At 50.7% G+C, this 24067-nt stretch overlaps 1 protein-coding gene across 2 annotated transcripts in view; it reads right to left on the reverse strand.

Annotated features, from left to right (window-relative positions):
- EXOC6B (exocyst complex component 6B) overlaps positions 1-24067 on the reverse strand; it is a 223965-nt gene that overhangs the window by 74244 nt on the left and 125654 nt on the right. For both annotated transcript variants that reach the window (XM_033161125.1, XM_033161126.1), the window contains exons 9-18: positions 18605-18688; positions 18421-18467; positions 16342-16462; positions 15914-15985; positions 14865-14962; positions 14225-14330; positions 12738-12847; positions 9937-10048; positions 7469-7603; positions 2241-2420 (exon numbers count right to left, since the gene is read on the reverse strand). In XM_033161125.1, the coding sequence (XP_033017016.1) occupies positions 2241-2420; positions 7469-7603; positions 9937-10048; positions 12738-12847; positions 14225-14330; positions 14865-14962; positions 15914-15985; positions 16342-16462; positions 18421-18467; positions 18605-18688 (1065 nt within the window). The remainder of the gene's footprint in view (positions 1-2240; positions 2421-7468; positions 7604-9936; positions 10049-12737; positions 12848-14224; positions 14331-14864; positions 14963-15913; positions 15986-16341; positions 16463-18420; positions 18468-18604; positions 18689-24067) is intronic.

The following is a 24067-nucleotide window of genomic DNA, read 5'->3' on the forward strand; positions in this document are numbered from 1 at the left end:
GTTTCATCCCTGAGCGCGTTCCACTCTTTCGAGGCCAACTGAGTACTCCAAACCACCATGGAAGATATCTGCGTGGCGGCCATCAGGGGCTGGAGGGCCCCACCCTCATGTGCAAACTCTTCACCCTGGGCTTGAGCATTTGACAGCGCAAGGCGAGAGGGTCCCGGCTCCAATTTGCTGCCCTCTTCTCAAGCCAGCACCCAGTGAGGAAGCAGCAGGACGGAGAAGCGTCCGTCAGGACCAGAGGGGTCGTGCCGCCCTCTTTGGGGGAGCATGTCCTGTCCAGACTCTCCAACAGAGCAGCCACCTCCAAGCTCCTCACCAGACCTCTTCTGGGCATGAGAAGAGAAACGACCACCTGAAAGCAGGGGAAACCGTTTCCGCTCGGTCTCTCCTAGCCCCACTTTGAGAATGCCCTGATCAATCTGGGAGAACATCATTAATGGTTTAAGGAAGATTAATCGCTCCAGAGCCATCCCATAAATCATCGCAGACACGTCCTGCATTCCCGCACATCTCCATGTTAGGGATGCTTTATGCTCCGGTGGAAAAGCGTCCCCCGCAGAGCTGAGCTGCTAAAGGAGACCACCAACTGGAGAGCTCTATAAGCCAGACCTCGACTGGGGAGTGGGGCTCTCCCCAAGCCTGTCCCAGGGAAAGCAGGGCAGGGCAGGCGAGACGCGCCCCCTTCAACGTCATGATATACAATGACCAAAACTAAATATCGCGCACAAGATCCGCGAGAGGGTCTCCCAACACTGTGCATGCTCACATCTCACTGAAAGGTAGCCACTGGCAACAGATGCTAATTTCACCCTGCTGTACGTTGCTCACTTCTTCTCCCATTTGCCACTAATGTGAAAGGAGCATCCAAATTACGTGGGTGAGAAAACTGGGGACCTCACCCCCCACACCTCTCTCACACAGAGATCTGAACTCTCTTTTTGCACCATCATCTATTTCTCTCCCCATTTTATTCTGAGGCCTGGATTTGGCGGTGGGGTGAGATTTGGCAGATGGGCGGGGTATAAATAAATTATTATTATTATTATTATTATTATTATTATTATTATTATTATTATTATTATTAGAAATGCACAACAGAGAACCGGAACCCCTGAGATTTCCTAAATACTTCCTGAGCCTGGACTGAAATGAAGGGTGGATAACTTCACCACTGCAGTCTCCACAATCCCCAAAGTATATTCAAAACAACGACAAAAGCTCGAGTCGTTGAGTGGCAGCCAAAGGGAACGACAGTGGGGGAAAGCCCCACCAATGAGATCAGGCTGATCCTGCACAGAGGACGGACTGGGGGTGGGGCAAGGCCAGCAGGTACAATCCTGCTCTCTCATGCACAGTTTAGCCTTGGAAAAATCGTCTGCAGAGAGCTAAGAGCATCTTCAGAATGGCCACAACCTGCTTCTCCAATGGAATACGCCACACCACTAGAAGATGGAAAGCGGGTGCAGAGCTACCCTCAGGCAGTTTCACCTTCCTCCACCCTTTGCCCAGCATTTCAGAGACATACCAAGCACTGAACTGGACCCTTATTGGGTGGCATGATTGCCACTCACTCCTATGATTCAGACAGGCTTGCTCACCTTTGAAAAATGTCTTGCAGTTGTATTATATATATATAATACAGCACTTATGCTCAGTGTTACCAATTCGTTTAAAATGAACAGTTCTTTTAAAGTTGAAAGACTGCTGAGGGGCGTGCAAGACGAGAGGTGCTAGCCAGTCTGCACCAAGCACAGCCTGATTCTGCTGCAGACAGGGAGATCTGGTCTTTCAGAGTTTAATCCTAGAGAGGAAACTGTTCCTGTGAATGACACATGGCAAGCAGGACACAGCAGGACACAGAGAGAAGCCAGGGGCGGAGGAAGGAAGGGCCAGAGGCAGCAGGGTTTTCCCAAGTGGCTTTTGGCATTGAAATGCTTGTGGAGAGACCCATCAAGCACCATGTGAAGAAGAGGCTTGGGTGTCATCCTCCCCCTTCAGCAAAAGCAAAAGCAGTTGCTGACCAGCTCCAGGAGGAGGGGACTGTTGTCCCCAGCTAATGCACTAGGGAGCAGCTCTGGCCCTTGGTTTCGCCTTAACCACCTCTGGGGAGGCTCCTAACATCATCCTCTCCTGCCAGCTGCATCGGTGGTAGCTCAGGAGACGTGCAACTGGATCAGAAGAGAAAGAAGAGGGAGAGGGAGAAGAAGAACCTTCCTGTTCCAAGACATACTTACAGGCAGGTGTGTAAAGACCGCGAAGGTGCTGCGCAGGAAGGCAATGAGGTCCACCAGGTAGTCGCTGGCCTTTGAACCTGCCTCGACGGCCATCCAGTCATAATCTGCAAGCTGCAAGAACTGGTCGATCTTCTGGTTCAAGTTTGTGTAGATCTCCTCCTCTGCAGCATGGCGAGCGTCCTGGGGAAGAAACGCAGGCTCAGCAGGGAACAAAGCATCGCAACTGGAATTCTTTGAGCGAGGTGGACCATCCATGGCTGCCTCCAGGATCCTCCATGGCTGCCGCTTGCTTGTGAGTGTTTGGAAGGCCACTCCCTTCTCCTGCCAATTCCAACTGGCTTGGGGGGCGTGGCCTGCACTCACTGCTGCACTTTTAATTTGTTTTAATGGTGGTTTTTATATCATTTTATTATTTTTTGTTTGGGGTGGGGCAAATGTTTAGTTTTATTTTAGCGTTGTTCTCTGTTTTTTATTTGTATTATTTTGTTAATTTAGTGTATGGTCTTTATTTGTTTTTTAAGGGGATAGGGGTAGGGCTGCCTGGGATTGGGCCTCAGCCAACAGGATGGCTGGGGCAGGTTCCACAGGGCGGGTAGTCTTGGAAAGACACCCGATCTCAGTGATCATGGGCAGGAGGAGGAGTCACGCTAAGACCAGACCATGTCATTACCGAGGAGGCAGGTTTAGTCGTTGTCTGAAGACTATCCCTGCCTCCAGGTCTGGTCCTGACCGGATGGATACTGGAATCAGCAGGAGATACCCACATGACCTGAAAGTGTTGCTGTGTAATGCCAGGTCAATGATTAACAAAACCACTGCCATCCACGACTTGATTGTGGATGGAGGATTTGACCTGGCATGTGTAACAGAGACTTGGTTGGATGAAGCAGATGGGCCTGTCCTTGCCGCTGCTTGTCCACCAGGTTTCTCTTACGCACAGCAACCCAGGCCATCTGGGCGGGGAGGGGGGGTTGCAGTGATTTTTAGGAAGTCATTAGTTTGCACCAGGCGTCCTATTGGGAAGACCCAGTTTTCTGAGTGCATGTTCTGGAAGTTGGGCAATAGGGGCAGTACAGGATTCCTTTTGGTGTACCGACCTCCCCGCTGCACCAAGGATTCCCTGCCCGAGCTGCTTCAGGTCGTGGCGGATATGCTCCTGGAGACACCTAGTTTGGTTGTCTTAGGGGATTTTAACATCCATGCCGACACGACCTTACAAGGGGCCGCTCGGGACTTCGTGGAAAGCATGGCCTCCATGGGGCTGTCCCTGAATAAGTCTGGTCCAACTCATAGCCGCGGACATGCCTTAGACCTGGTGTTTACCTCTATGGATGTTGGTGATCTGACACTAAGTAAAAGTGAAACAAAAGAAGTGCCATGGTCAGATCACTTCCTGGTGCAACTGGACTTCTCTGCGACCCTTCCCCTCTGCAGGGAGGTGGGACCGATTCAGATGGTCCGCCCCCGCTACTTAATGGATCCAATTGGCTTCCAGAGAGTGGTAGGGGATGCATTATCCCATGTTGATGGCCTTTCAGTTGATTCCCTGGTGGCCCGCTGGAATGCGGAGTTAACCAGGGCTATTGACTGTCTGGCTCCGAAGCGTCCTCTCCGATTGCATGGAGCCCGGACAGCTCCGTGGTTTTCCCCGGAGCTGAGGGCGATGAAACAGTCGCTGAGACGGCTAGAGCGCCGGTGGCGGAAAACTCATTCTGAATCAGACCGGACACGGGCTAGAGCTCAACTTCGAGCCTACCAAGTGGCAATGGCGACAGCGAAGAGGACCTTCTTCGCTGTTTCTATTGCATCTGCAGAAAACAGCAGCAGGAGACTCTTCCAGGTGGTTCGCAACCTAGCAGAACCACCTTTGTCACCGGGGTCTGGTAGGGACCCCAAGATCTCCTGCAATGCTTTTGCAAAGTTTTTTGCAGATAAAGTCGCTCAGATTCAGAAGGAGGTAGACTCCACCGTGGGAGCAGGGCCGGGGCGGGAGAGTGCTAGAGCCCTGTCTAGTCATGTTTCATGGGATCAATTCCAATCTGTTACCTCCGAGGATGTGGACAGGCTGCTTGGACGAGTGAAACTGACCACCTGTCTCCTAGATCCTTGCCCATCCTGGCTTATAAAAGCTAGCCGGGAAGGGCTGGGCGATGGGCTCTGCGCGGTGGTGAATGCTTCCCTCTGCGAGGGAATCTTTCCAGACCCGCTGAAAGAGGCGGTCATTAAACCGCTTCTTAAAAAAACATCTCTAGACCCGGCCAATATGGCCAACTATCGCCCAGTCTCAAATTTACCATTCTTGGGCAAGGTGATTGAGCGGGTGGTTGCTGAACAACTCCAAGCACGCCTGGAAGATGCGGACCATTTGGATCCCTTCCAATCAGGATTCAGGCCTCATCATGGGACTGAAACTGCCTTGGTCGCGCTGGTTGATGATCTCCGGCGGGCTAGGGACAAAGGTGAGAGCTGTTTCCTGGTTCTGCTGGATCTCTCAGCGGCCTTTGACACCATCGACCATAACATCCTTCTGGACCGGCTAGAGGGGTTGGGAGCTGGGGGCACTGTTATACAGTGGTTCCGCTCTTTCCTCCTGGGCCGTGTTCAGAAAGTGGTGGTGGGGGATGAGTGTTCAGACCCCTGGGCTCTCACTTGTGGGGTGCCTCAGGGTTCTGTCCTCTCCCCCATGCTTTTTAATATCTATATGAAGCCGCTGGGAGAGATCATCAGGGGGTTTGGGTTGGGTGTTCATCAATATGCAGATGACACCCAGCTCTACCTCTCTTTTAAATCAGAACCAGTGAAGGCGGTGAAGGTCCTGTGTGAGTGCCTGGAGGCTGTTGGAGGATGGATGGCGGCTAACAGATTGAGGCTGAATCCTGACAAGACAGAAGTACTGTTTTTGGGGGACAGGAGGCGGGCGGGTGTGGGGGACTCCCTGGTCCTGAATGGGGTAACTGTGCCCCTGAAGGACCAGGTGCGCAGCCTGGGAGTCATTTTGGACTCACAGCTGTCCATGGAAGCGCAGGTTAATTCTGTGTCCAGGGCGGCTGTCTACCAGCTCCATCTGGTACGCAGGCTGAGACCCTACCTGCCCGCGGACTGTCTTGTCAGAGTGGTGCATGCTCTGGTTATCTCCCGCTTGGACTACTGCAATGCGCTCTACGTGGGGCTACCTTTGAAGGTGACCCGGAAACTGCAATTAATCCAGAATGCGGCAGCTAGACTGGTGACTGGGAGTGGCCGCCGGGACCACATAACACCGGTCCTGAGAGATCTGCATTGGCTCCCAGTACGTTTCCGAGCACAATTCAAAGTGTTGGTGTTGACCTTTAAAGCCCTAAACGGCCTCGGTCCTGTATACCTGAAGGAGCGTCTCCACCCCCATCATTCAGCCCGGACACTGAGATCCAGCGCCGAGGGCCTTCTGGCGGTTCCCTCACTGCGAGAAGCAAAACTACAGGGAACCAGGCAGAGGGCCTTCTCGGTAGTGGCGCCCGCCCTGTGGAACGCCCTCCCGTCAGAAGTCAAGGGAATAAACAACTACCTGACATTCAGAAAACACCTAAAGGCAGCCCTGTTTAGGGAAGTTTTTAATTTGTGATTCTGTATTGTATTTTGATATTTGTTGGAGGCCGCCCAGAGTGGCTGGGGAGACCCGGCCAGATGGGCGGGGTATAAATAATAAATTATTATTATTATTATTATTATCAGGAGGATGTCACCTCCCTGGGGCCTTTTGTGAAGGGCAGGTACTAAATGTAGCTTATGTCATAAATGTATCTGCAAGTAAAAGAAAACCCTTTGACAATGGTGGCAAGCTCTAATGGCCCTAAACAATCTGCTATCATCAGCAAACTTGGCAACTTCTCTGCTCAGCTCTTGGTTGTTCAGTCGTTCAGTCGTATCCGACTCTTCGTGACCCCATGGACCAGAACACGCCAGGTACCCCTATCCTCCACTGCCTCCTGCAGTTTGGCCAAACTCATGCTAGTCGCTTCGAGAACACTGTCCAACCATCTCATCCTCTGTCGTCCCCTTCTCCTTGTGCCCTCCATCTTTCCCAACATCAGGGTCTTTTCTAGGGAGTCTTCTCTTCTCATGAGGTGGCCAAAGTACTGGATCCTCAACTTCAGGATCTGTCCTTCTAGTGAGCACTCAGGGCTGACTTCTTTAAGGATGGATAAGTTTGATCTTGCAGTCCATGGGACTCTCAGCTCTTACTCTAGATCATTTATGCATAAGTTAAAAAGCTCAGGTCCAAATAGCAACCATTCTTGGAAGTCCAAGTATAAGGTTCTGCTCTTGGGCAGGAAGAACCAGATGCACAAATATAGGATGGGCTTACTAGCAGTACCGGTGAAAAAGATCTAGAGGTCTTGGTGGACTACAAGCTTAACGTGAGTCAACAGTGTGAGGCAGCAGCAAAAAAAAGCTAATGCTATTCTGGGCTGTATCAACAGAAGTCCAGTGTCCAGATCAAGGGAAGTCATAGTCCCTCTCTATCCTGCCTTGGTCAGACCACACCTGGAATACTGTGTCCAATTCTGGGCACCACAGTTTAAGAAGGATGTTGACAAGCTGGAACGTGTGCAGAGGAGGGCAGTCAAGATGATCCAGGGTCTGGAAACGAAGCCTTACGAAGAACAGTTAAGGGAATTATACCCAATTTAACCCAGTAAAGAAGAGACTGAGAAGAGATACAATAGCCATCTTCAAATACCTAAAGGGCTGTCACATGGAAGACGGAGCAAGCTTGTTTTCTCCTGCTCTGGAGGGAAGGACCAGAACCAATGGATTCAAGTTACAAGAAAGGAGATTCTCACTAAACAGCAGGAAGAACTTTCTGAAAGTAAGAGCTGTTCAACAGTGGAACGGAATCCCTCAGGAGGTGGGGGACTCTCCTTCATTGGAGGTATTTAAGCAGTAGTTGGACAGCCACCTGTCCTGGATACTTTAGTTGAGATCCCTGCGTTGCAGGGGGTTTAGACTAAATGATGCTCGGGGTCCCTTCCAACTCTACAATTCTATGATCCCATGGCTCTATGTTAACCAAATCGCCTTCATCTATATGCCTGTTAACATTCTCAAAGAACCCTAATAGGTTCATGGCACGGGGTTTGGCTTTGCAGAAGCCATGCTGGCTCTGCTTCAGCGGGGCTCGTTCTTCAATATGCTTGGTTACTGTACCTTTAGCAGAGCTTCCCACCAGCACACAGCACCAGCCTCACCTTGAAGGTGGTCGTTCCATATAGCTTCGTTGTGTGGACAGTTTCTGGCAGGACGTTGGTGATGTTGGTTATGAATTCCTCAAGGAACCTGCAGGACTTTTCCAAGTGTGTAGTGTTGATAATAATCTGGACCAGCTGGAAAAGGAGCAGACACACATTTTACACTTTGGTCTTTCAACAACCAACAGCAGTACAGATAAAACGAAGGCAACCCACAATGGGCACCTGCGGTCATTCAGGCACAGCCTCTGGCAGAACACAATAGGTTTGGACAAAGAGTCAGAAAAACGGGTCTCTTTTCCCCAACAGGTGATGTTTCTAAGCCATTCATGGCTCTCTGAGAAGGAATTTCCCAAGGATTTCTGCTAGAGGCAGAAGAAAAACTCTAATGAATTTTCTAAATTCAGCTCGTCTCCAATCCCATTAAAAGGCAATCTGGCTACAGGAAAAAAAGCAAGACAGTAGATCTGAAGCCCTTTGCCAATAAGTCTTAAGTGACAGGAGCCTGAGTGACAGCTCCTCCCTCCCTCTCCCCAGCTCAGACAAGGCTCTTTAGGAAAACCTGCAGGCACTCTGAGGGGCAATTAAGAAAGAGCCAATTTGGTTGTCTCAGGATTTGAGGGTTTGTGACTGCTGCAAAACATGCCCTGTTATTTTTTCTTGGGCTGGGGGGTGGGAGATAAAAATGCTCCAGTGCCTGACATTAGAGGTGGCTGCAGGTATTTCTAAGGAGGAGCAATACAACAAAAGAAAACCAGAACCTCTTTTTCTCGTCTTGCCTTCCCCTCCCTGCCCCCCCCCATGTGCTGGGAATTTTACACTTTATAGATCAGGAATAGCCAATGTGGTTGATGGACTAATGCTCTCCTCAGCCCCAGCTGTCGACCATAACTAAAGGGCGCATTGTTGGTTATAAGCCTGAAATGGAGAGTTTCATTATTTCTCTTTATGATGCTCTCATGCTAAGGTAAAGGTAAAGGGACCCCTGACCATTAGGTCCAGTCGTGTCCGACTCTGGGGTTGCGGCGCTCATCTCGCTTTACTGGCCGAGGGAGCCGGCATACAGCTTCCGGGTCATGTGGCCAGCATGACTAAGCCGCTTCTGGCGAACCAGAGCAGCGCATGGAAACGCCATTTACCTTCCCGCCGGAGAGGTAACTATTTATCTACTTGCACTTTGACGTGCTTTCGAACTGCTAGGTGGGCAGGAGCTGGGACTGAGCAATGGGAGCTCACCCCTTCGTGGGGCCTCGAACTGCCAACCTTCGGATCAGCAAGCCCAAGAGGCTCAGTGGTTTAACCCACAGCGCCACCCGCGTCCCATGCTCACAGGCTAGTCATGGGCTAAAGAAGGGGGATTCACATCAGTTGTAGGGCTCCCTCTGACCTCCGGAGCCATCTCAGCTACTTTTGATCATCTTTCCGTTTTTTTGAAGCCAACTTGCTTCCATTCCAAGGCCTCTCCCCACTCCTGCCAGGCTTCTTACAAATACAGTGGAACCTTGGTTCCCAAACTTAATCTGTTCCGGGAGTCTGTTCGATTCCCAAAACAGTTCGCGAACCAAGGCGCAGCTTCTGATTGGCTGCAGCAGCTTCCTGAAGCCAATCAGAAGCCACGGAAGCCACGCTGGGCGTTCGGCTTCCAAAGAACGTTCGAAAACTGGAACAATTACTTCCAGTTTTCATTCATTCGGGAGCTGGAACGTTCGGCTCCCAAGGCGTTCGGGAGCCGAGGTTCCACTGTATCTAACTACCCCTTTTGCCACCACCTTATCAAGCCAAGAAGGTTGGCCGTTTGTGGGCTAGTAAGGTTAGGTGAGGCTGGGTGGAGGGTGCAGTGCATGGGTGGAAGATCTCTTGAGGGTGAAGTGCAATCGCAGATCTACTCACGCTTGTTGCATGCAGGCTCTCCCAGACCCCACGTCCCCACTGATCAGTGGGGCCTCACCTTATTTGGCAGGTGCATCACGGAGAGCTTCTTCAAGGAACTGCTAAGAGGACACTTGGACCTTCGGTTTTAGCAAGCATGAGAAGCCACCATCACCACTCCCAGAAACAAAATCAAAAATTCTTTCCAGTAGCACCTTAGAGACCAACTGAGTTTGTTCTTGGTATGAGCTTTCGTGTGCATGCACACTTCTTCAGATACACACTCCCAGATACACACTCCCAGAAACGTCTGTGTTGTGCAGCAGCACAAGGAATGGCCTTAATGGGGAAGGTGGAAATGATGGGGTGTTTGGGATTTGGGCATGAGAGATCTTGTGTCCAAGGCAAGGAAGTAGGTGGGAGGCAGGAGAAGAGATAAATCAAGTGTGTAGAGAGGGGGCTTTCTACAGGACTGCTGGAAATTGCTCTTCCCGTGAAGCTGGGGGGAAGGCGCACAGAATTCATGCTCCCATATCCGAAGTAACTATGAAGGCAGGGGCAAACACCCCCACCCCCACGTCCGAAAGCAGAGCACTTGCCTCCGTCAGGCCGACGTTCCTCCTCTTGATGACGTTCTGCAAGCAGTTGCTCAGCGTTCGAGTCAGCAACAAGTTGGTCGATTTCCGAATCATGTCATCCACTTCGGTGGAGCTGAAAGGCAGAGAGAGACATGAAGAAGAGAAATTGCTTAAAGGGGCAGCGAACCAAACATTGCTTTGGAACCAGATAATCCTAGAGCAGTGGTTGTCAACCTTGGGTCCCCAGATGTTTTTGGCCTACAACTCCCATCAACCCTAGCTAGCAAGACTAGTGGTCAGAGATGATGGGAGTTGTAGTCCAACAACATCTGGGAATCCAAGGTTGAGAAAGGCTGTCCTAGAGGGTCAAGTGGCCCTTTCAAAAACCCAGCATCAACGGCAACATGGTTGCCATCCAGGCAGACTGAGGACCTGAGGGAATTGTGATTTCAGAAAATGGCAATTCTGAATTTTCATGACAGAACGAGTCAGACGAGTCCTGAATGTTTTGCACCCTGAGTGTGCACATGTTGTGTAGTTAAGGGTGGAAAGTTCAGCCTCTCATCACAAAGGAGGTGACATCCTGGCAGAAGCTGATCTGAGCCCACAAGGATGAAGTCCCAAATTGGGGAGGAAGAGAAGGTGAGGAGGAACAGGCGCCTGCGATTCACTCTCTTTTTGTTTGATGTTATACTACTATAAATGGAACCATGCTGAATTTTTGAAAACTGTCATTGATTGTTTCATATAAACTGCCTGGTCAAATTCCAGAACAAATAACATGTATTTCACACATCCAGGAATGGTCCCAAGCCTGAGAGCGTGGGGAAATAAAGGAAGATGTAACAAGCGGAGACCTCAACATGTGTTAATGTACGGCAGCTGCAATCCAGTGGAGCAAATGGTTCCAGAGTGAGGCCCAAGTCATGTTCCCAGAAACAGGAATCAACAGGGGTGTGGTCTGAGTCTGCGTGAGGGCAGCACCCAAAGGGATCCACAAAAGGACCAAAAGGGGCACTAACCCAATTCTCAAGACTCGGAAGGGTGCCCTGTGCCAAGACAAGCCAGACCAGAGTGACAAGCAGCCTGTCAATGTAAGGAAAGAGCATAGGATGAAGCCTGGGAGATTCAGGACAGATCAAAGCCCTTCTTCATGCAGTGCCTGGTCAAACTATGGAACTCCCTGCCACCAGGATCAAGGAGGAGGAGAGGGCTCTGCAATGCTTCTGAATTGCAGTTACTGGAAAGGGCAGGAGGGAAGAGGGCTCTTGTGCTCGGATCCTGCTTGCGGGTTTCTCACTGGGGCATCTGTTTGACCCCTAGGTGGAGCATGGGCCTGATCCAGCAGGCTCCTTAGAGGTTCTTATCTCAAGGGCATCATGACAGACAAACCAGGGAGCAACTCTAAACTCTCCTAGTTTGAGGCAAGGAGTGCCCCCCTCCTCCTCTGCTACCCTCCCCCCCCCCACTCCTTGTACACATTCCTTGTCCTCTCCCCCCCCCCCCACTACTCCCCAAGGGGAGGCATTTGTTGCTTGGAATCCTAATTAACAAAAATCACACTCTGCGTTCTTTGCTGCAGGGTCTGCTCTTTGCGGGTCAGGGAGGTGGGGAGCTGTTGAGTGTGCAGAAAGAAAGACATCTGTGACAGTGACGGCTGGCGGCCCCCGAGTTCCTGCCGCAGCAGCCGTGACCTTCGTGGCGGCTGTGATGGACAGCCTGACCCCAATCACTCCGGGGCGCACCATAAATGACAGGGGAGAAGAGAAAGGCAGAGAGAAAAAACCGCGGCCGCCTTTGCAGGCAAACGTCCTAATAAAAACTAATACAGGCTGTCAAGCTGAAGGGAAGAGTCAACAGTAGCAGCAGCAGCAGCAGGAGCAGGAGGAGGAGGAGGAGCCTGTTTTTCTCAGCTCCCTTGTTGCTCTTGCTGGAAAAAAGCGCCCCGCTAAGTCAAGGCTGGAAATAATAACATTAAAGGCACTTATTTCTAATGAAGGACCAAGGTGGCCTCCAGGCAAGAGGGAATCGCAGAAGGGAAAGCTCTGAACTCCCGAGAATGTCCCTTGGGAGAGAACTCCACCCTGTATCCAAAGCAAGGTGGACATTTTCTGAAAGCATTTGCCCTTGTGGTGTAACACACACTGTTTTTTAAAGGATGGGAATCAAGGTGTGACAGAGGTAGAGGAACCAGAAGGAATCAGAGAAGCAATCCTGAAGATACAATCTTGGCTCTTTGTACCCTGTACCAAAGGTCGAGCCCCCTCCAATTCTAGGTTTGATGGCCAGAGCAAGTGATGCGTTCTACAAGTGTTCATTTTAATCAAAATAAAAAGTTGGCAGAAATGTTTGCAGAAGGTCTTCTTCTGACATGGAAAGGGAAGGGTCACCTAGTTTTGTTCAGGGTTGAAGCTCCTCCCTTGAAAGCTGATGCAACGAACAGTTGGCTAAGACAGCCTTGCCCAACCTGGTGCCCTCCAGATGTTTTGGCCTTCAACTCTCACCTGTTTCACCATCATAGACCTTTCTGAAGGATGCCTGGTTGGGGAAGGTTTCTTTGAAGGGTACCTGTTTCCTTCAGCTAAATTACACATATGTTGATGATTAATATGAATGGCAGATCCTATTATACGGCAGTGTTTTTAATATGACAACAGTCCTAACAGATAATGCTCGCTGTCACTACCTGGTGAGAGGAAGTGGGGTTGCCCAAGCAGAAAGGCAGTCAAAGGGAGAATTGGGTTTTATGCTCCAAAATGCCCTTGGAAAAGGCACTGGTTTTTATCAAGGCAAGAAGAGTCAGTAGAATCTGGTTGTCATACCTGAGATGAAGGTCTTCAGAGAACTTCAGGCAAGCGTAGATAAATTCCTTGATCTGGCTGTAAACTCTAGGCACAAACTCGGAAAAGGGGAACTTCTTGGGGAACGGTTGCTGGAAAAAGGGAGAGGAGAGTGAGAGACCCCCAAGGCAGATCATAGGGCCAGGGCACATGCAAAGCAGCAGGTGCTGCTAATAATAATAATAATAATAATAATAATAATAATAATAATAATAATAATAATAATAATAATATTCCCACAGGTAAGACCTTGGCCCCTTTGCTCCCCCCTCTCCCCCGTCCCCCCTTTCAGGAGTCCTTCTTGGACAAAGCCTTTCCCCACACAGAGCAGCCTGGCTTCTCTTTCTCTGGGCCTTCTAGTCCTAGAATCGATCCCACGCAATGTTGATTTGGGGCAGCTGACAAGCAGACCAGCGTGTTTTGTTCAGCAGCACAGGCCCCCCTTAGGAACAAGCAAAGGGAGGCTGAAAGAGGGGTGCCAGCAAGCTCCCCACTGCCACCTCAACCAACGTGGGTGGCACCGGGCACAGAATTCCTTTGAAGTCAGTTTGATTCTAGCCTTAAAGCTGTGGCAGCCAGGAACCAACGCCCAGGTCCTCAGCGACGTTCCTCTGCCACCAGCCTCGGAACACCTGGTGCTATCCAGCTGTTTTGCAATGGCGACCAACTTGGGTGGCTTTATTGGACAAATTCATGGACGATAAGGCCATCAATGGGCTACTAGTCCGGATGGCTCTGCTCTCCCTCCACGGCATGAGGCAGTGGATGCTTCCAAAAACCAGCTTCTGGGAACCACAGGAGAGAGAGTTGCTCCTGGGCTCAGCTCCTACTTGCAGGTTTCACACAGGCACCGGGTTGGCCACTGCAGGAACAGGAAGCTGGACTACATGGGCCTTTGGCCTGATCCAGCAGGCCATTCTTAGGTCCTTATGCCCTACCAGGTCAGCTCAAGTATATGGAAGTTGTAGTCTAAAGCATCTGATTGGTGAAGACTCCGATGCACAAACCTGCTCGTGTTTGCCAGGGAAAACGTTTATTTCTCTAAAGTCTGACAAAGTTGGAGAGTTTTCCCTCTTGCCTCTGTATGGAGAGGTTCTTCTGAGCAAAGGAGCTGCCCTCTTCCCTGAGGCAGAACATTCTCAGTTTAAAGGACAGTTGCCTGCCCAGCTTTTTCTTGAAAAGTCTCTAAGGGGGAGCAAATGGAAGCTCAGACACACCACCTCAGTCAATCAATCATTTTATTTCCAAGGTCAAAACCATGTTCAAGGCAGATCAAAACCTACAAAAGTTACGTAACCACACACATAACTAAAGTAGTCATATGCAATAAGCTAAACGTTAAAAGTACACAACCAAAGTGGACAATTTCCGCATAAATCATTATCTCCAAAATAAAGATACAAAAAATCAAGAACAACAACATAAAACCCCCACCAGACCCAGACCCCACCTCCCTGCCCCCCACTTACCTTTTCCAGCTCCGGATCATGGAAGGGAAACTGCCCGACCATTTTCTGATACTGCTCTTCATTGGCCACCGGGATGGGACTGTAGTTATCCGAATCCAAAATGTTTCTGTGAAATGCCGCAACGACAATAATGGAGGACAGTAAGAAAGATGGACCTCGCTCTGCTTCAGGTAGGAGCAGGAAGGCCTTGGCCTCCCAGGAAGCCACCACAGGAGCGCTTGAAATAAATGAAATGTAATGAAGCAGTAGAGTGACTCTGACACTGGAGACAGAACATCGCCAGGATCCACCGAGGATCCAGGAACGGTACCAGGGGCAGGTGGGCACCGTCCTGCTTCTCCTGCAGCACATACAGTCAAGTGTGTGGAAGGCAGAGAGGGAACAGATGCCACCATCGGGCCAAATCATAGCAGCCCCTTGCGCAGGCAGCGCCCCCCCCCCCCCGCCCACAAAAACCTCCCTGGGGTGTTTTCTGGAGTCAAGTGAGACCCAGCCCTGCAGCAGGTGTAACCCAGACACACACACACCCCGGGAGGTACAGAAGCATGCTGCCAGGGGAAGAGAAAAGGAGGCAGTCAGCACCTCCGAGGTCCCTGAACGCTTGAGACCAGCACCCGGGGGCTTCTGAAATTAGCCTCACCTGAAGGCTCCTGCCCACTTCTTCAGCAGAGTCTCACTGTACTGATCCCGGATTTCCAGAAGCAAGTCAAAGAGGTGGTTGACAGGAAAGCCGTATCCCTGGGCAGAGACACACAAACATTCACAAACACGGAAGGCACAAAGGGCCACTTCACACGTTACGCAGAGAGAAGGGCAATGCGGCGCATTCACATTTCGCAACCTGAAGGGTCATGTGGAAAGCATCTTTGGTGCTGTGCCGCTCGGCTTCTGGGGGACTCTTGGGGCTTTGAGCAGGGCCCCGGGGAAGCTGCCCTTCTAGGGTGGAGCACACGAAATCGCAGCAGAGAACCTGCTCCAGAGAAGCGGACACAGGGCAATGGATTCAAACTACAAGAAAGAAGAATCCACCTAAACATTAGGAAGAACTTCCTGACAGTAAGAGCTGTTGGACAGTGGAACTGGCTGCCAAGGAGTGTGGTGGAGTCTCCTTCTTTGGAGGTCTTTAAGCGGAGGCTTGACAGCCATCTGTCAGGAATGCTTGGATGGTGTTTCCTGCTTGGCAGGGGGTTGGACTGGATGGCCCTTGGGGTCTCTTCCAACTCTAGGATTCTATGATTCTATGAACCTTTTGGGCAGCCCCTCCCCACAGAATCTTAGAATTGTAGAGTTGGAAGAGACCCCTAGGGTCATCAAGTCCAATCCCCTGTAATGCAGGGATCACAGCTAAGAAAACTGTTCCTATGTGAAGCCCAGAAAGCCCTGGATGGAATTTCAGAACATGAAGGGAAGAGGCAAGTCTCACAGGAGCAGGAAGCAGGGGGACCTCTCAGGGGAACTTTGGCAGCAAGCTACGGCCACTCAAGCAATGGGGAGAGTCAGGTGAGGTTCAGTGTTGTGCAGATTCAGCACTCCTTGGATATAGGGGGTCACCAGCTGCTGCAAGCGGCAAATCGTAGGGCAGCCCCCTTTGAGCAAGGCAAGGGTTGGAGGGCAGAGAGAAGGCTCAGAAGGCTGGCTGAGGAAGTCCTGGGCACATTCCAGTGGGAGCAACAAAGAGGAGCTACACACCTGGAGCGTATCAGCGAAAAGCACAATGAGATTCTTCAAGTCCAAAATCAGGTTGGGGTCAGAGCAGTAGGACTGTAACAGAGGGGAAAGGGTTATTTATTGACATGCTGCTGTTCCACCCCACCTTTCTTCCAGAAGGGCCGCAGCAGGGAGCACACCGGGAGGGTGTGTGAAAAAGAAACAAGGAATGTTCTCCTTTAACTTCGCCTCCCCCCCCCCCCGACTTCAGATGCTATGAAAAACAATAGTAACCAAGGCCCTGCCTTAAAAAATGAGGAATACAGTGAAGGGCTTTCATTGCAGAGAGGGTACTCCTGGAAGCAAATCCAGAGACCCACCCACCCACCCAACTTCTGCAACAGTGTTTTCCAAGGACCAAGGCTGCCTGCCCACCTACAACCACTTCAGACCAAAGGACTGATACTCACGGAATGCGTCCGGAGAGCAGCGATCGTCTTTGACAGCGCCATCTCCCAGAGCTCATCGATGTAGACTCTGTCCACCAAGCCCTGGCTTGTGTGCAGGACGTGGTCCTCAATGACGAAGAAGCTGCCACAAGGGAAAAGAAGGGGAGGCTGTAAGGAGCCGAGCTCAGGTGTCCTTGAGCCTCCAAGGAATTTGATAGAATCCGCAAGCTGGGTGGGCTCCTGCAAGTCCATCTGGCAAGCCTACAAGTCGTGGGGAAGCCCCATCAGCAGCCTTGGTCCAGAGCTCTGGGTCGGACGCGCCGCTGGGAGTTCATGGGTCTCCTCCACTCGCTCCAAGGCAGGGGAAAGCCTCGCCTTGGGAAGCCACAGACAGAGCCGGAAAGCTTAAAAGGGATTCAAAAGAATTCGTAGAGAATAAGGCTCCCATTGGCTGCAAGCTGTGATGCTGTTTTGGAGGTGGGATTTCTCTGGATGCCAGTCGAAGGGAATCACCAAGGGGAGAGTGCTTCTGCACCCAGGTCCCATTAGGGCATCTGCCTGAAGCAAAGATCACCAGTGTGGAAGCAATGATTCTTCAACATCAACTTCACTGGACTGGTCATGTTGTGCGGATGCCTGATTCTCGTCTTCCAAAGCAACTGCTCTACCCCAAACTTAAAAATGGAAAGCGTAATGCTGGTGGCCAACAAAAGAGGTTGAAAGACTGTCTCAGGGCATATCTGAAAAAATGTAGTATAAACACTAACAACTGAGAAACACTGGCCTGCGAGCTCTCCAATGGGAGAACAGCCTTCACCAAAGATGTCATGGGCTTTGAAGACACTCGAACTCAGAACGCAAGGGAGAAACGTGCTAAGAGGAAGGCACGCTTGGCAAACCCTCACCGGGATCAACTCCCGCCCAGAAACCAATGTCCCCACTGTGGAAGGATGTGTGGATCCAGAACTAGCTTCACAGTCATTTACGGACTCACTGTTAAAACTGTATGAGTTATCTACATGATATAAGCATAAGAGTATTTTTTTTCTGTGATACAAATCTTTGTATATATATATAATTCATAAATGTTGTATATCTTTTGTTTAAAGTATAATTATGAGAAAACTTAATAAAAATTATGGGGGGGTAACCGTGTTTATGGAAGACAATCTAACTCGGCTACGAGGGATCGAAGAAGAAGAAGAAGAAGAAGAAGAAGAAGAAGAAGAAGAAGAAGAAGAAGAAGAAGAAGAAGAAGAAAGATCTGCTTGACCACAGTGAAAACAGGGTGCTCGGCTAGGTGGCATGATCCAGCTGCAGGGCTCATCTTTTGTTCTTAGGACCATGTTTCCAGGCAACTTCCTCTAAATTTGCACCTCTACTTAGCATTGCACTTGCAAATGGGCTTCAGACTCGAGTGTGTCCATATGTGTGTGTGTTTGTGTGTGTGTGTGTGTGTGTGTGTGTGTGTGTGTCCCCCTCGAGTCACACACTCGGCTCCTTTGCTCACATCTCCAAGAATTATTTGCTCTGCAGGCCTATTTCCACCAATGACCTGGGAAAGTCTGGTGAATGCACCCTTCTCTGGCATTTGAGAGCTATGCCTCTCCTGATGTCATGGCTTCTGTGAAACCTCAGCTCCATTCTGCTCCACAGCCGGGCCAAGGAATCCTTTGGATCTGCTCCTGCAGGAGCACTGGCTCAGCGCGGCAGCAGAAAGATCCCAAGAACCAGGAAAACCTCTGTGCTCTCATCATTCAGGATGTGGGAAGTCACGCAGGAGGCATCTTGAAGCCCAGGACTCTCTGACAGGCTTCTTCTTGAAAACCTCAAAGAAAAAGAGGTTCCACGGCCCCCCTTCCCATGGCAGCTGAAGACCCAGTTCACTGTACACAAAATCCCTTTCTTCTCCAGCCTGCAAAATGTGCAAGATCTCTCTGCCCTCACATGCTTCATGCGAGGTTTGGGGCATTCGGAGTCACTTAGGAAGCGCTTGGTTCTCTTGCTTCAACCCCCTCCATGCAGGACTCAGAAAACGTCTTTATAAAAGGAGGGTTGTTTGCAGCATCTAAGCAGGTGAACAGAAATAACAATACCTACCCTACAATCTGATTGAAGTATTTCCGGTAGCCGCCCAATGTCTCATGCTGGAGGGGGAGAGAAATGGATCCAGATTAAAAGAGAAGAAAAGAGAGCAACCCCAGGTATCCAGAGGTATGGTGGAGAAACCCTCAACCCCAGCCCAGCTCTGAACCTGAAACCTATTGAAGGGAGCCCCACCTACCATGTTGGAGGGGGGCTGCAGCACCAGCCGGGCCTGCTTTCTCCTCTGCTTCCGGTAGTAGCTCTCAAAGGAATCTCGGGCGCCCTGAGAAGAAGAGACCTGGTCAAGCTCCAGTCCTGAGCGTCACCACCTCCTGCCCAGAGAAAGCAGCTGCTCCCCAAAGGTGAAGAACTGAGACAAATCTCTTTTGAACATGGCCCAAGTAGAGATCTGAGCTCCTGAGTCTCTTGGACCTAGAATCCTAGAATCCTGGAGATGGAAGGGACTCTGAGGGTCATCTGATCCAACCCTCTGCAATGCAGGAATATCATCAAACGCATATTAGAAACATAGAGTACCGGTATATCCAAAGCTGACCATCCCCAAGCCTAGTTGCAGCAGGCAGTCCAGGGAAATGGACTTCCAAGATCCTATCCTGGTCAGTTACCACCAAGTCCACCTCCATGAGTGTATATGTGAAATTCATATTTTTTTGCCCTGACATGCATCACTTTACACTTGCTTATATTGAGCTGTGTTTGCCATTTTACCACTTTGCCACCTAACTGCTCATCGCTAACTCTAGATCGTTTATGAACAAGTTAAAAAGAAACACAGGTCCCGATACTCCTCTTTGGTGGACTCTGCTTTCTACAGCTCTCCATTCGGAGAATTGTCCCTTTCAATTTACTGCAACTCTCTGTTTCCTGCAACTTAACTAATTCCTAATCCACAAAAGGACCTCTCCTCTTATCCCTTGACTATCAAACTTACTCAGAAGTCTTTGGAGAGGTACTTTGTCAAAAGCTTTTTGAAAGTCCAAGTGCACTATGCCGAGTGGATCGCCTCTATCCATATGCATGTTGACGCTCTTTAAAAACTCCAAAAGGTCCATGAGACAGGACATGCCTTTGCAGAAGCCATGCTGGCTCTGCTTCAGCAAGGCTTCTTCTTTTATACGCTTGGTTATTTTATCTGCAACAATACTTTCCACCAGTTTCCCCAAGACGGATGTTAAGTTAAGTGGCCTTCAATTTCCAAGATCCCCCCTGGATCCCTTTTTTAAACTGCCATTACATTGGCTACATTCCAGTCCTCAGATATGAAGGCTGATTTGAGGGACAAGTTACATATTTTCGTAAGAAGATCTGCAATTTTGCTTTTGAGTTCCTTGGGAACTGCTGAATGGATGCCATACAGACATGGCGATTTGCACTTTGTCGTTTTGTCTGTTAGGCCTAGAAGTTCATCTCTCTCCATCCCCACTATCTGCCTCAGCCCCTCGGACTCCCTTCTTGCAAAAGGAAGTTCAGGCACTGGGATCTGCCCTCTACCTTCCGCCATGAAGGCAGCCCCCCAACTTGGAAGCCCTTCCCTGCAGACCCCGCTCTGCCCAGCCCTGCAGCCACCAGAAAGGCAGTCTGGGGTGGGGGGATTTTCCTGCCTCATCCACTGGGAACAGCGGCTCCATGTTTTCCTAATCAATCCAACTCCATGGAACTAAAGGCCTATTTTCCATTTAAATCTCCCTCTCCCTCCCTCCCTCTTTGTGGGTAAGAGAGCAGCGAGAAAGTTCCTTCAAGCCTTTCATTTCCCCTGTCTGGCTGCAGCTGGAGTTCCCCTTTTAACTGCCTGGCCAGGGGAAGTGAAGACAGTTTTATATAGGGGGGAACTCTAAGGGCTGCTTTAATATGTTTGCATGTGAAGAGGGGAGCCCTTTTCATACGGCTCACTAATGAGGGTCAGCGGGATATCACACCTCGCCATCTGGCTCATTTGCACAGCGGGGCAGAGGCTGGCCCTACCCTTGAGCAAGGGCCAGAGCGGAAAGGCTAAAAGGGTGGTCAAGAGATGCCCCCTACTGGCCACATCCTGGAACGGCCACCATCCCGGCATCAGTACAGGGCAGAAGGGTCCCCTGCACCACCTGATGCCAAGGCTGGAAGGGAGATGGGTGTGGAGGGGAGACTGTGGTGAGCATCTGTGCCATGGGAAGAAAGGAAGTCATTGAATTGTAGAGTTGGAAGGGACCCCCAGGGGTCATCTATTCCAACATGGAGCAATGCAGGAATCTCAACTAAAGCATCCTAGCCAGGTGGCCATCCAACCTCTGCTTAAAAACCTCCAGGACCACCTCCTGAGGAGTCCGTCAAGCAGCTCTTACCATCAGAATGCACAGCACATGGATAAGCTATGGAACTCCCTGCCACAGGAGCAGTGATGGTCACCAACAGGGGTGGCTTTGAAAGAGGATTGGACAAATTCATGGAGGAGGAGAGGGCTATCGGTGGGTTTACTAGCCACAGTGGTTCTGCTCCGCCCTCCAGAGTTGGAGGCAACAATGTTTTCGAATCGCAGTTCCTGGAAACCGCAGGAGGGGAGGGGGCTCTTGTGCTTGGACCCCGCTTGCAGATTTCCCATTGGGGCATCCGGTTGGCCTCTGTGAGGACAGGATGGTGGACGATGTGGGTCACTGGCCTGATCCAGTAGCCTCTTCTTATATTCTAATGCAAGAAAGCAAAGCAGCCACACTCAAGCGCCCTTCTGCACTCCCCTTTGGACTGCTGCTGTTCCTCTCTCACTTTGCCTGTTCCCTGGACTCCTCCCCACACATCTCCCACCAGGGTGCTGGGCCAGGACAGCCCCTCCCTCCAGAGTCCTCAACCCACTTGCCCCTTCAAGCTCCCTTTTTCAAGGCCCCACTTTGGAGCACATGACCCAGCCACACAGGCCTTGGGTGGGCAGGGGGAGTAAGGAGCTCAAGGTGGATGGCTGCTCTGGCCAGCATCTCTGGGTCTCCACTGTGCAGTTGTGCCCGTGGGCTTCCTTAAACACCTCTCTCGGCCTCCAAAAAACCAAGCTGCATTGGCCGGGGGTTGGACTGGATGACCCTTGATAGTCTCTCCCCACTCTACGATTCTATGATTCTAAGTCCTGGGAGAGGCCCTTCCCTGCTTGAGGCTGGCAGTCTGGGCCTCTCTGCCGCTCTGTGACAAAGAGGCTTCTCCACTGCTCATTTCACTAGCGGAGCAGCCTGGGTTTGTCTTGGCAAGCCCCAGGCCTGGCCCAGGGGAGCCTCTCCTTGGAGGGCTTGACAGCAGCCAGCAAGGAAGAGGCTGAAGGGGCCTGGGCTTTCAAAGCAGCCAAACGCCACCATTCGTAATGGGTCTAGCCCCTGTTCACAGATGCCCTCCCTCCTCCCTAATGTATAAAATGTATTTAAAAGCCCTCCTTGATGGTCAGTCCTTGTGATCGCCACTTTCCATAAACTTTGAGGCATAAGGCCACATAAGACCATGGGGGAGCCAAGGGGAAAGGTACGTGGCCACCCGGAAACAGTGCATTCTACAACCCAATATGATAAAAAATGTATATGAGGATTATTTGCACATTTTAAAAAATTTAAAAAAAAACACACACACACATTTCGCGCACACTCTTCGTAAACACACACCTTGGCACTGATCTGGAGTGCCCAAGTGAGGAGCTGAAGGCATTTGTCTGAGACGGACATCAGCACCCAAAAGGTGCACTGCATGCACTCTGCTCTGTGATCTGTTGCTCCTGGGCACTGGCAGAAGGCAGTGGGAGACTTCCTCGCTTCTGAAGACAACTAGTTGAAATGCATATTAGACACTGCAATAAAAGTCTATTTTGTGAGCTTTAAGGTCACTTCCGGGTGACCTTTTTACTGAGCCTTCATCCTGATTTGTATGCACAGAGTTTGCAAGGAGGTTAGACCCCACGTCGGCTGTTTACTGAACATTCATTTCCTTGTATCCACATCATCTTCCCCCGGACAAGATGAATCTGGTATTTAAGTCAAGGGTATTACATGCGCTGGAAGGGGGAGGAGGAGAGAAGTCTGGAAACTTTTGTTCTCTTGCCAGAACCTCTGGCGACCCAAGGAACACATTTTATGATTTAAGAGATAACTATGACATACGGTACAAACGATGTGAGGGACAACTCCAATTTCACATGGCAAGCAGGCTGTCCTTTTCCTGTGCAGCCCAAAGCCCAAGAGCTAGTGCAGGAGGTGTGTTTTCCTGCCTCCTGGAGGTCATTTGTTTGGCCCTAAGTCACAGAAATCAGGAGAGTCCCACAGCAACACGCACACACACCCCCACACCCCCCCCCGCTGTGTGCCCACTTCAATTACAAATCACTGCAGGGAAATAGGAGGGGGGGTTAATCTTCCTTCACAAACCTACCCAGGACAACTGAATTAATAAGAAGGCAACATTTTGAAAGCTGTTCTTGAGAGGGGCTGCGAACAAGGCCCCTTTCATCCGGTGATAGGCAGGGTGCCAGCCCTGTCTGCCCTTTCCTTCTTCATTAACGCTCCTCCAAAGAAGTGACTGGGAACAGATGCCCAAAGCCCCCAGAACCTTAAAGTCAAGCACATTCTCGCCCTCAAAGAACAGCAGCCGAAGCAGGAGCCTGAAGGTATCTCCTGCTTCTCTCCTCCAGCCAGAGATAAGAGCACAAGAAGATCAGAGCTGCTCAGTGGCCCACCGGGTTCGGCATCCTGTTCTGACAGTGGCCAACTAGATGCCTCCTATGTGAAATCCGCAAGCAGGACCCGAGTGCGAGGGCAACTCTCCCCTCCTGGGATTCAGAAGCACCGCCACCTCCCAATTGTGAAGGCACAGCATAGCCCCCCCCCCCCTTGGTAGTGGCCACGGCTGACCCTGCCCTCCATGAATTTGTCTAAACCTCTTTTAAACCATCCTGGTTGGTGGCCATCACTGTTTCTTTGGGGAGGAACTTCCATAGTTTACTCTGCACCGTGTGAAGGACTTTGCTTTATTTTTGCTCCGTCTTCCAACATGCAACTTCATTGAATCAAGGCACGGAGGGTGGCCCACGGCCCAAATACACTCCTCTTCTTCTCATGCAGCTGCCCGCAGAGTTTGAGTCAAAAGTCAGAGGGCCATCATTGCCGCGTGGCCTTTCCTCTGCTCATCATCTCTGGAGATACAAACAGCAACTTAGTCTGCGCACACACAACCCATTAATTCTAGCCGTTACAAGGGAATCTGCAACTGGTCCTGCTCCCCAGCGCCTGCTTCGGTGGTTGAAGCAGAAGGGGCTACGTGCCGAACGGTGCCCTAACTTGCCAAGTCAGGATCCAAAAAAGGGATCTGTCCAGCTCAGTTAGGTTTTCGTCACACAGAGGGAAGGAAATCCACAGGCAGAAGTGGGGAACATGTGTGTCTCAGAAGCCATGCAACTAGAACGACAGGGGTTCCCCAGTGGGCACTGAGCCTCATCTTCCCCACTTTTGCACATCTTCAGGCAAGTGACCTCACCTCTGTGACTGCTTCTTTCTGAAGCACTTGGCAAAGCCAGCGGCCAAAACAGCCAAGCTCCACCCCAGCCTCAACACGGAGGGACGAGGCTCACATGAGTCAGGCCAGTGGGCTGCAGCTATCAGATTCCTGGAAGGCCAGACCCCGGCTAAATGCACTTTGCTGAGCA

This window comes from Lacerta agilis, chromosome 9 (assembly GCF_009819535.1).
Source record: "Lacerta agilis isolate rLacAgi1 chromosome 9, rLacAgi1.pri, whole genome shotgun sequence".
NCBI lineage: Eukaryota > Metazoa > Chordata > Lepidosauria > Squamata > Lacertidae > Lacerta > Lacerta agilis.